Below are 13,358 nucleotides of genomic sequence, written 5' to 3' on the forward strand. Positions count from 1 at the left end.
GTCTTGGTCCCGATGTGATGATTCTCCTCAAACGACATCGAAAGCAGACATTCATCAGAAGAAGATTATGCTCTCAGTGTGGTGGGATTTTAAAGGTGTCATGTTTTTCGAGCTCCTACCAAGGAACCAAACAATCAATTCGAACGTGTACTGTTGGCAACTGGACAGTTTGAATGAATCCATCATCCAGAAACGTCCAGAGCTTGTTAATTGTAAAGAAGTTGTGTTCCATCGTGACAACACGAGACCACACACAAGTTTGATCACCCATCAAAAATTATTGGATCTTGGATGGGATTGTTGCCACACCCACCATACTCGGCTGACTTTGCGCCAGCAGACTTCCACTTGTTTTGCTCTCTTCAAAACTCCTTGCGTGGTATAATGTTCAATTCAGATGAGGCTGTAAATCAGCACTTTATTCAGTTTTTCACAAATAAAGACAGGTCCTTCTATGAACGAGGAATTATGAAGCTCACTGAAAGACGGCAAAAGGTTATGGAACAAAATGGGCAATATATCATTGATTGATCTTTGTTCTTTATATAAATAAATGACCTTTGAAAAACATAGACAAACTACGTCATGACTTTTCCAACAACCCAATACAAGAAAAAGTCTTCCTCTTACTGCAGAACTTCAGTTTCATTCTACAGAAGTAACTACACACACCTACGTGTGTGTGTGCATGAGTGTGTGTATAATACTCCCTAATTTGATTTCCTGATTTCCTTCTTGTTCCTCTAACAGAAATTCTTCACTCAGCAGCCAGAGTGAGTCCTAAAAACATTATGTCATATAATTTCCTTGCTTAAAACACTCCGAGCGTCTCCCATTGTACTTAAGTAAAATAGAAACCCCTCACTCTGGATTACAAAGTGCTACCTAGTCTGGCCCCTGCCTTTCTCATCATATTTCCCTCCGTTCTTGCCCAGTTAAGCTCCAGGTGCACTGGCTTTTCTCTCTGTGTGATGAACATTCAGGCTCATTCCTGCTTCAGCTCCTTCCCACGGCTTCCTCTGCTTGGCATGTTTTTCCTCCTGAACTCTGCATCATTAATTCTCCTTTTATTCATATTTCATGTAAATGCTGGCCTCCCGAGTGAGGACTTGGCTGGCCATACAACTCCCATAGCCACCCAATCATTCTCCATTATCTCCACCTAGTTTGAGTCTCCGTGTAGCATTTAATACTACTGTATATTTTTCTGACCTGTGTGTTATTTTTTATTCATCCATCTGTTTATTTATGTAATTCCTCATTTCCCTGTTCCCTAGAATGGAAGATCCGTGAGAGCAAGACTTGGTCTTGTTCATTCCTGTGCCCTTTTCACTGAGAAAAATGTTGGAATATAATAAATGCATAATAATGCTTAATAAATTGTTGTTGAAAAAAACTGAATGATTAAGATAAATGAGGTTATTTAGGTTCCTTTCCCAAGTAATTTCAAAATGGTGTTAACATTGTCGTGGCACATACATCTTTGCACATGTCCAATTAAGTGCCAAAAGTTTAATTATCGACTCAAAGGTATGTGCAATTTAAACTCTGACAGTTATTTCCAAATCACCTTTTAACAGAGTTATACCAATTTACATTTTGAGTGGATTTCTTGAGTCTCCTTTTAAGTGTCTTTATGACGTGATATTGGAGATACATTCTCTCAATTTAGACACTGAGGACACTGTATGATTCCATAACCTTGAAATGCAAACAGGATAGCAGAAGTGCAGAAGTCCACATGGGCCTTGTAAATAGCTGAAAAATTTACATGTCTACAGTTACCAACAATGGGAGGCGTTACTATGAGAAGCATGCCTCAGTTTCAAATGTCTCTCATTACCCAGGAGTCTTGTGTTTGGATCTTTAGCAGTAAACAAACGTCTTCCCAATCAACATTCATTATGCCCTTTTTCAAGTGTGCAAGTGTAATTTAAAAATAACAAAAATCTTACTAATCTTACTGAGACACAGGAAAACACATGATGGCCAAAACAGGTAACCCTGTCCTAAAAGGTTCTCAAATTTCATGAGTTTACTTCTCTCCACTAAAGGTTTATTTCTTTTGCTCTTTGAGTCATCTATGCTAACAACCTCCGAGTTCTTTGTAGCAGTATCTGGAAAACACACTACTGATGAATTGATATGTACATGTTAATTTCTGTTTAACTATAGCAACAAGGCCACTGAGGAAACTGGGTACAGACTGGTTCTATGGGCTCACCTGTGCTATTTTGAAAGACACCCTCTCTCAGTGCAAAAGCAACCAAATAAATTCATAAGCAACAGCCATGAGTATGCCAGAAAATGAAACCAGACATACGTACAAACAGCCTCCACACCAACACCATTCCGAAAATTCTGCCAACCTATTTCACCGAGAGACACCTTTAAATGAAATACCAATTTTCAGCAAAGGTCACCTAAACATATGTAGTTTAAACACATAAGACGTTCTCCACCCCTCATCTCCGTTACTCGAGAGCAGCATATTCTTGCCTTAGAAGAGTTACAGCATTGGAAAGAAACTGCCCATTTAATAGAGAGACACCAACTCTGGATTCGCCATGTACCTAGGTAAAGCATCCAGCTTACTAAATAGGGAAACGTGGGGTACTTACAGCAGGGTGTCCAGTGCAGTAGGTGTAGCTGGCATGGGACTGGTAGTGCAAGCTTGCTCTTGGAAAGGAGTATGTATTCCAGGCTGGTTGGCTGCTATTCCACTGGGAGCTGAAGCCGGGGCTCATGGTCACTCTTGACTTACTCGTTTGATAGGCTCTCACTGTGGAGCTAGACTGTCAAGAAGAAAGGCATGCAATGTAAAGACAGCTGTGCATAAAACCCAATTCAGCTGCATACACATACATACACACACACACATACACACACACACACACACACGTATATCTCTATCAGCATCCGTTCTCATGAATGATCATGGCACAGAACTCAGCTGGGTAAGGGAAATGGCTGATGTCTTAAGAGGAGGCATTAAATATTGTCCGGATTAGGATAAAAGTGTTTTCTCCCCATTAGAATTTAGACTGGATCACAAAGCACCAGGGCTCACTGAAACTGATCTTATGGAAAGCAGTTTCCTGGGTTTTTTTTATGTTTTCCTAGGTACAACAGGCAACTCCAGCCTTCAGAAATGAGATCTGTTGTAGTGGTGACAGCAACAGTGATATTTTCAATTACATAAATTTCCTTTCATCACAGCACTAATCTTAGAAATTCACCATTAGCCTCATCTGAATGCAGTAAACAAAGATCAGTTTATGAAGACTGGATTGAGGCACAGATTGGCTTTTGACACTAAACTGTCTTCAAGTTTCATGAGATTATTGATCTCTTTTAGAAGACATCAGCAGAAATCTGAATATATTTCAACAGTACCTAGACAGTAAAATGATAGATTTGAAGTTGTCATTTACTCCCAATTGGCTCTACTAATGTAATTAAGAATAGAGAAAAAGGTAACTATCTATAAATTTGCCAAATGTTAAATATATCTGCTTGCTCATAATTGCATATAGGGTAGAATGAACTAAAAACAAAAGTCGCTTGTATCTTCTGTCCTTCTTTGTCCTCAGATGGCCATGACATATAAAGCATATAATAGTTTCTTTTCAGAGAACACTTTCTATCATCAAATTGCAATAGCTACTTACCCAAGTAGCAGAGTAACTTTCACAATAAATTCTATTTATAAATCTATGGACACATGCCAACTCAATCACTGGGAAAATGTGCTAATCTCATTGCCATTATATTCAGGAAGCTTAGTGGGGAAGAAACTTTTATCTGATATTGTGTTTCCCATTGAGCTAGATTCTGATACCATTACATACTTAGAGGAACAACTTTTATGAAGACAGATCTGGGCATCTGAGAGTAACCAAAGGAAAGTAAGGACCGCAATAATTCAAAGACACTTTCTTTAGCCTCAAAATACTTGGAAAGGGAAAAGAAAACATAAATCAATGATTTACAGGTAAACAATTTAAAATATTTAAACCCCAAACAGGAGAAGACAGCCTTGTTAAGGCAGACACATTTATTTGACTGTCATTGTCCATCACCCTAACTAACTGCGTGTGCCATCCAAGGGTTCAATAGTTCCATGAGAAGGACAGGTGCAGAAATGCAGAGGTATACACCACTGCACTGCTCCCCAGGACAAACCTGTGTTGGAAAAGTAATAGTGGGCTTTTATAACATTAGGGTGTTTGTATTTGGTTCTAAGAATGAAAGCTCATTATTATTATATTAAAAAACAAAACAAAAGAAAAATCTTTATTTGTAACAGGTATGCAGTCACTTCACAGACTAAATAAGCCTGCCCACAAAACTGCCTTTGGCCCCCAAAGTGACTTGTTTTCTGCTCTGCATCTATGGTCACTAAAATTAATCACTCTCACTAGTTCAATAGATTGATTCTATGGGTAACTTTCTCAAGACTAGACCTGGTCTGGTTCTTTATCTGTTTTCACATTTAGATTAGCTCAGGGAGCTTAAAATTCTTGAAAAAGGCAGACAGTGCATGCATAAGTAAGTTTGTAAATACCCTCATCTCTTAGTTTAATTATGTTCCCAGATAGCTTCAGTCTCTCCTCAACGATTTCATTCAGGGTGGTCTTCCTCATGCAGATTCCTTTCTCTACCTTTTTTGCAAAATTTATGCTCAAGTTGCACCTCTGCCTCTAGCTTATGCTGACCCCTTGCTTTCCTGCTATTACATAGCTCTCACAATGCCGCTCAAACATTTTCGCATGTGATTATGTTGTTTTGTATTGCTTCTCACATATGTAAATTTCAGCTCTTCAACCAGGCTGAGGGTCTAATGAGGTCAAGATCATGTATTGCCTTTCCCACAGCTCAAGGAGTTTTCATCCTCCTTGGCCTCTGAAGGCTCTACCAGTGTTGATCCCCTCATCATTCAATAACCTTTCTCTGACTCCCTGACCCTCCTGACAGCACCGTCTTATCTCACCTACTTGCCTGTCTTCCTTTTTGTTCTCTCTAAATGATGTCTTTTGCCAGGTGTACAGTTCTATAATACATCATTTGTACATTGCATTGTGTTCACCACCCAAAATCAAATCTCCTTCCGGTGCTATATTTGACCCCCTTTACCTTTTTCTACCTCCTGCCACCCTCTCCTTCCCCTCTGATCATGTCCATACTGTTGTCTGTGTCTATAAGTTTTGGTCTTGTTCATGTGTTGCTATCAGTTTTATATTCCACATATGAGTGAAATCATATGATCCTCAACTTATTTTTCCATCTGACTTATTTTGCTTAGCATGATATTCTCAAGGTCTATCTATGTTGTTGCAAATGACAGTATTTCATCTTTTCTTATGGCTGAGGAGTATTCCATTTATATATAGACCACATCTTCTTTATCCAATCATCTTTCAAAACACACTTGGTTTTCATGTCTTGGCCATCACAAATAATGCTGCAATGAAAATAGGAGTTCATATATCTTTATGAATAAATGTTTTCAATTGTGGGGGGTAGATAACCAGAAGAGGGATTGCTGGGTCATGTGATAACTCTATTCTTAACTTTTTGAGGAACCTCCATATTGTTTTCCATAGTGGCTATACCAACTTACATTCCCACCAGCAGTGTGAGGGCTCCTTTTTCTCTACAGCCTCTCCAACACTTGTTATTGCTTGTCTTTTTGATAATAGCCATTTTAAAATGTATGAGTTGGTATCACATTGTGGTTTTGATTTGCATTTCCCCAATATCTTGTGAAGTTGAGCATCTTTTCATATATCTGTCGACTGTATGTCTTCTTGGGAGAAGTGTCTGTTCAGGTCTTCTGCTCATTTTTTTAATTGGATTGTTTGTTGTTTTGTTGTTGAGGTGTATAAGTTCTTTATATATTTTGGACATTAATCCCTTCAAAGGCGTTGTTTGGAAATATCTTCTCCCATCTGGTTGGCTGTCTCTTTGTTTTGTTGATGGTTTCTTTTGCTGTGCAGAAGCTTTTTAGTTTGCTATAGCCCCATTCATTTATTTTTGCTCTTACTTCTCTTGCCGTTTGAGGTCAAAATCATAAAATCTTCTCTAAGAACAATGTACATAAATTTAGTACCTATGTTGTCTACTATATATTTTATTGTTTTAGTCTTATATTTAGGTCTTTGATCTATTTTGAGTTAATATTTATGTATGGTGACAAATAGCAGTCTAGTTTCATTCTTTTGCATGTGGATTTTCAATTTTCCCAGCACCATTTATTGAAGAGGCTTTCTTTTCTCCATTGTGTTTCTGGCTCTTTTGTCAAAAATTATTTGCCTATATATATATATATATATATATATATATATATATATATATATATATATATATATATATATATATATGGGTTATTTCTAGGCTCTCAACTCTGTTCCATTAATCTGTGCATCTTTTTTTCTGCCAATACCATACAGTTTTGATTCCAGTCACTTTGTAGTATAATTTGAAGTCAGGGAGTGTGATACCTCTGGCTTTGTTGTTTTTTCTCAGGAGTGCTTTGGCTATTCAGGGTCTTTTGTGGTGCCATACAAATCTGATGATTTTATTGTTGTTTTTTTTTCTATTTCCTTAAAACATGCTTTTGGGATTTTGACGGGGATTGCATTAAATCTTATATTTCTTTGGGTACTATGACCATTTTAACTAAGTTAATTCTTCCAATCCATGAACACAGAATATCTTTCCATTTCCTGGTGTCTCCTTCAATGTTTTTAATAATGCCATGTAGTTTTCAGTGTATAGATCCTTCACATCCTGTGTTAAGTTTATTCCTAGATTTTTTTTTTTGCAGTTGCACAAGAAATTTTTTTTCTCACTTCTTTTTCTGAAAGTTTACTCTTTTAACTTCCCTCCTTTGTACTCTTATTTATGGCCAAAGCTTTAAGTATTGCTTCCAAGAAGATGACTCTCAGATGTAATTTAACAGTCCAAACTGTCTCCTAAATTCTAGCCTCAAATCTTAAAATACTTGCAGGACATGGATGTATAACAAGCATTCACCACAAATGGAACCATTTAAATTATTGTGTATAAAATGAAATGAATTGTTTTATTCTAAAATTTCATCTCCCCATAATTTATTTATTTCTGATAATGTTATGGCGATATTTTTAAAACCAGCTGCCTTGAAGCTTTAGATCAACTTTGACTCATATATTTGTCCTCCAACTTTCTAGGATCAGTGTCACTGAATCTTATTGAATCTTTTTAATAGTCTTGAATTGATGTCCTTTCCATTCCCATTACCACTGCCCATCTTGAGGATTTTATCAGTTTATATCAGTCACCTAAACTGCCTTCTAACTGAAACCTTGATTGATCCATCACAACGACACTGCGTTAGCTTTGCTAGAAATCTACTTGCACTGTGTTACTTCCTGCTGAAAAATGTCCAATGGCTCTCCACTGTCTGAGAAAATGTCCAACTTTCCTAGGCTTTCATTTTAGAATCCAATTTGATCTTAACCAACAATTCAAGGCATATTATTGTTTTTTTGTCACTTTCCTTATAATCTCAACCTCCAAAAAGACTGCTACTCCAAATATGAGGTATACATGTATGCCATTGTCACAACCCATCTACTTCCTAGATGTCCTCCCCTGCTCTCAGTTCAGGCTTTAATATCCCTACCAGACTCTACCTTTTCTAGAAAACCTATTGCAACCCTCAGCCACCAATCCATAGGGATTTTTGCTTCTACTAGACACTGGCATTACTGATTTTCTGTGATATTCATCTGGTCCTTTCATCATTTGTGTGGCTGCTCAGGAAATCAATGCCATCATTTCATCAGCATAACTCATCAATCTCTTAATTAGTCTCTCTCACAACAAGTGTTATGTCCCAACACACATTTTTAGGGATATGCATCTCAGCTGTGTTTTTCCAGAAGGAAATCATAATGCAAGACTTGAGTACAAGTAATTCATTTTGGGAACGATCCTACAGAAAATCAGTAAGAGGACACAAAATGTGACAGAGAAAGGAATAGTTAATAAGTTTGTATCATTAAATAAGTTATTGTGGAAAACCAAGGTTCACTTCCATCGGGGGTGGGGATAGGGGGCTATTGGAAATAGTGTAGAACATGCTTCAGAGTTACTCTACTCAGAGTGCAAGGAAGCAGAGGTATTTAACCTCTGACTCCCACCCATGATTGGCTAAGAGCTGCTTCTGGAAGCATTAATTCCCTGTAATTTCTAGCTTGCCCTACCACAGACAATAAAAAAAATTCTCATATAGTGAGCCCCAGGACATTGCTGACATGCTCTGGCAAAGTGCCAAGAAGGTATGGGCAGAGTATCTGCTACTAAATGATGATTCGTTGAGTTTCTTTGTATCTGCCGTGGGACCCCAGATGCTCTCATTTTCCTTCTGCATGATTGAGAGCAGGGAATCAAAAATATTGGTTAAATTGGCTTGACTATACTACTATTAAGGACTTGAAAGGACAATGCACCCAAGAAGATATTGGGATGGTTGATAAGCACGGTAAAAAGGTGCTCAAAGTCATTAGTCATCAGGAAAATATAAAATAAAGCTATAATGAGGTACCAGTTTATACTCATTAGAGTACTTAAAACTAAAAAGACTGACAGTACTAAAAGTGGATGAGGTTACTGAGGACCTGGAACTCTCATAGATTGTCAGTGGCTGGGTAAAACAGTATGGTTTCTACTTGGTAGCGTCTTAAAATATTAAACATGCTTTCACCTAAGACCCAGAAATTCCACCCTTAGTTATTTACCTAAAAGAAAATATATTTACTCAAACATACTTTTATAAGAATGTGAGTGGTAGCCTTATTCATAATAGTCCCAAACTGGAACTTACTCAAATGTCTATCAACAGGAGAATGGATTGAAAAAAACGAGAATAGACTCATATAATGGAATACTACTCAGCAATAAAATAGAACAAACTTCTGATATACACAGGTACACAGATGAAACTCAAGATCGTGCTAAATAAAAGAAAATCAGAAGCAGAAGAATAGATATGTGTGATTTCATTTATACAAAGTCCAAGATGAGGCAACTATATATAGTAATAGAAATCAGAAAGTGGTTGCTGGGAGAGGGTTTAAGGGGATAGATTAGAAAGAGAAATAAGGTAATTTTCTGGGGTGATAGAAATCATCTTATTTTGGATGGTCATTACAAGAATGCATACATTTGCCAAACTTATCAAACTGAACACGAGATCTGTGCATTTTATTACCTCTTAATTATATCTCATTCAAAGAAAAATATACTGCCATTGCAAAAGGCTGACTCTGAATTTTTCATGGTAATGGAGGATAGAGATGGCTCAGAAAACTGAAGCGCAATGATCCAAAAGGCCTGATTTTCTAGACCCCATAATTGGCTAATCTGAGTTCCGCTATCTTTTCCCTCCTTGGCACGCCCTCTGAGAGCAATGCCAGACAGCATTTCACAGCCAAAAGGCAGGCAGCCAGCGAGAAGAGCAAAGAGTCTGGATAAAGAGTCTCTGAATAAGGAAGAGCTGGCAGCATCATCTGGTATCTGCCAACCGATCAGGAGGCAGGACTGTTGGAGCAAGGAAAAATTGAGCATAGCACGTAACAAGGGCCCTCTTATATGCTCCCAGAAATTACACATCTCCAGGGAACACTTGCTGTTTTCTCTACTTAGTCAGCACGAGCAAACAAAAGGAAGATAAAGGAAGGGCAGAAGGAAGTTGTACTAGGGAAAAAAGGCAATGACGAAGAAGAGAATAACTAATGTTAAGATTTCTAGACAATTGAATAAGTGCTACAAGAGGACATTAAGACATAACACTTACATGCAACTTTCTACCTATCAGACATTGTTCTAAGTGTTTTATATTTATACTGTGATAACTCATGTATTACTTATAAAAATATTATGAGGAAGTTACTATTATTATCTACATTTTATAGGAGAGGAAACTAAGGAAGTACAAAATGAGATAACACAATGTAAGGACATATAACCACTAAGCAGGTGAGTTGATTCCAACCCAGGCAGGGAACACCACAATCTATGCTCTCAAAAACTCTACTATTTCACTGTCTTAGTTTGGAATCTCTCTAAAACAGATTCTAAGACAAGGACTGGTTTGGGTGTTAGGGAGAGGAGTGGATGGGAGTAATTACAAAAATCAGGGGGAAAGAACAGTGAGGCTGGATCAGAAAATGAGGGCAAAATCAATATTAATGTGTGTTATTGGGATCTATGCTGTAAGGTAAAAAGCAGTGACTTCTGCTAAGACCTCAAAAGCATTCAAAATGCCATCCAGAATTGTCCACTGAAAGAAGGGATGCTGAAGTATCTGTGGACTGGCTTCTGTCCCCTACTGGGTAAGGGTTGCCTTCTAGGAAGCCATCACCCCCAGCACTCTCCACTGAGTGTTGACATGGGAGGATGAGTTCTCTTGGCAGCAGAAGAAGCTCTGGGGCAGAAAGTGCAAAGCCACACAGGTAAACTCAGGTAGGATACTGTCACTGCTTGGTGAATAAGAATCATCCATCCTAGTTGCAGTTGAAATCAGAGCTAAGTCAGAGATGGGGTTAGGGGGATGTGATATCACCAGAAGCAGCTACTATAAACACTTCTCCATGTCTCTGAGAATAAGTACAATGGTAGTACTCATAATAGTGATGTTTATAGAATATTTGCCATTATGTGTCTTTCATACATTGTCTCTCTGAACTCCCAGAATAATCAAAAGATGTAAGTGTTGTTATCTGTATTTTACTTAAGAAACAGGGATGTACAGAATTTAGGCAACTTGCCTAAGGACACACAGCTAGTAAGGATACAGAGCTAAAAGATTCAACACATGCAGAACTAGGGTTGATTATGGGATTAACAACTTGTCACCTCCAAAGAATATGGTTTAGGAATGAACCCTATACAACACTCTGAAAGAGAGACTGAGAGAGAAACTATTATGGGGATATGTTAATATAAATACATAGAGAAAGTCAGTGATCTAGAAGAGCACAAAATTGCGAGATGAAGGCCTGAGCATCACCCGTGATTATGAAATAATGCCACCGTTCCATGTTGGCAATATCACTCTCACATGATCATGTACTCAAGTTAAATCAAGTTCAATTATCACTGATAATACCACAGCCAATCCAAACTACCCAGATTTGTCTCCTTTAAAATTGTCCATTTTCCATCAGTGAATCCTCCTCAGCAGAAGGGAATTGCAAGATAATTCTAGAAATACAGTCAATAAATTTACACTGAAATTACTTTAAGTACATTCCAATGGTAACCTTAAAACCCTGCTAAAATTAGTCTTAAGGAGAATTTATATCCTTTATAATAAATGTTATTAAAATACATGGAACACACTACATGTACTAACAGAGTCCTATGATAATTATTGTAGTAGATGTGTTTTACCAGTTTAGCAGCCCAGCTAATCTTCCCACAACTCCTGCTGAACACAGGATAGGCATATATAGACCTGTTTATTCAAGGTTACCTCCCCAGCCTGAGTCTGATTCAACTAGGAAGTCACCTCCATTCAATGACTCATAAAGCTCCACCAGGCATTTGAACTAAGAAGCAATGCAAAGGAAGAACTGAGGTTTGGTTGCATGAATGTAGGAACAAAGAAAGCCCATCTGGGAAGAGGTGGGGGAGTAAGAGTGAAAGTGAGGGCGGAGGGGCAAAAAAGAAAGTATAGGCAGTAACCCACAAGAAATACTCTTGCTTGAAGGAGATAGAAGGAACATTTCAGTTCTGGATGACTTTTATAGTTTTTGGCTCTGGTCTCTTGAACACCTGGCCATACTCCCTTATCCTGAGTTCCATAAGACATCCTGCAATCAGATAGTAAATCCTTCTTTCCTGCTTAGGTGATCTTGAATAGAAATTGCCATTAAATGACCACTGACTATGCAAAGTGAAAGGAGCAGATGTGCGGAAAGAAGCAGAGTTCAGAGACCATGTGGCGCAGATGCAGAGAGAAGCCAAGGGCTTCCGGTTCCCATAAGGCTGTAACGCGTCTCACCGGGATCCTGTGAACCTCTCCAGGGACTCACTCGGCCTTTGCCTTCACCGGTCTGAGTGGATTTCTCTTCCTAACAACCAAGTAGTGTCTTTCTGGACATTGGTATTCTTTCTCCTTCTCCGTGTACCTTCATTTTCACCTGTAAAATGTGTTTACTGTGCTTCGCCTTCGGCTTTTAAAATCATCATTTCCGGTTGACATTAGCGATTCACTGACCCTTCACTGAAGATTTTAACGTCGTTTCAGTTCTAAAGTCAAAATCATATAAGTAAAGATAAAAAGCATGAACCAAACATTGCGCATAAATAGTGACATCCCTGGTCAAACAGTTAGTGTAAAGGCCAATCAGAAGATTGTCAAAGATTTTATTAGAAATATAACATTATCTAGCTTCTACTCCTGAAAACGCAGTATTGTAAAAGGTATCCACATCTGTATTTTTTATTATTCTTTTTGTTCCGATTGTTGATTTTATTTTTAGCATCACATTACAAATAGTGTGATATGGGAGAATTAGAAAACGTTTATAGACACACATACATATACGTGTGCATACACACACACACACACACACATATCTATGCACACACATATATCTGCCTTTTTTAAAGTACCCACAATGAACTTTTTGGTAAGCAAATGTCAACATGAAGTTCACAAAGAGGCTAAATGACTTCCTGTGTGTGTTTATTTCCCAAACTGCCCGTGAGGAAGTCTCCAAAGAACAGTTTCTACCCAACAAACAGCTCTCAGAGTTTCAATAGGGTTTTCAAAGTTCCCTTCCCACCCCGTGCCTCAAGCAAAGAATTCCCGCTGTGTGGTTTCTACAGATTTCACTTAGAATCAGCTGAAAACACAGCCTGAATGAACAGGAAAACCCACACCAAACCTGTCTTTGCACCCTGTGTGGGACAAGTGGTGACTTTCTTTGTTTACAAAGGAGAGAGGGAGGGGGAGGAGGAGGGAGAGGGGGAGGGGGAGACTGCCCCTATGACAATAAGATACTTCTTTTAAATAAATCCTTTTAAATGGATCTAAATCATGACACTCAAGTGGAAGAAGGCGGAGATGCGGAGACACGTCTAAGTCCTTCTCACACCCTACTGCCCCAGAGGAACAGGGAATGTCTTCCCTCCTCTGACTGAGGTGTTATGTTATCTTCGCACCCTTTCTCAAAGATGAGTCTCTCGCTTGGTCTCTGCAGAGCTGCTTCTCTGAGAAAAACGAGGCTTTTTTTGTTAGTGTTATTGTTGCTCCCCTGACATGGGGATAGCCTTTATTTTTCCAGCATCGCTTTTTTCAT

The 13,358-nt window shown here is 38.3% G+C and overlaps 1 protein-coding gene across 11 annotated transcripts in view; it reads right to left on the reverse strand.

Annotated features, from left to right (window-relative positions):
• RBMS3 (RNA binding motif single stranded interacting protein 3) overlaps window positions 1–13,358 on the reverse strand; it is a 1,293,188-nt gene that overhangs the window by 758,258 nt on the left and 521,572 nt on the right. For all 11 annotated transcript variants that reach the window (XM_019660623.1, XM_019660627.1, XM_019660622.1 and 8 more), the window contains exon 4: window positions 2,622–2,795. In XM_019660623.1, coding sequence (XP_019516168.1) covers window positions 2,622–2,795 — 174 coding nt within the window. The remainder of the gene's footprint in view (window positions 1–2,621; window positions 2,796–13,358) is intronic.

The sequence above is a fragment of the Hipposideros armiger genome, unplaced genomic scaffold, assembly GCF_001890085.2.
Source record: "Hipposideros armiger isolate ML-2016 unplaced genomic scaffold, ASM189008v1 scaffold_322, whole genome shotgun sequence".
NCBI lineage: Eukaryota > Metazoa > Chordata > Mammalia > Chiroptera > Hipposideridae > Hipposideros > Hipposideros armiger.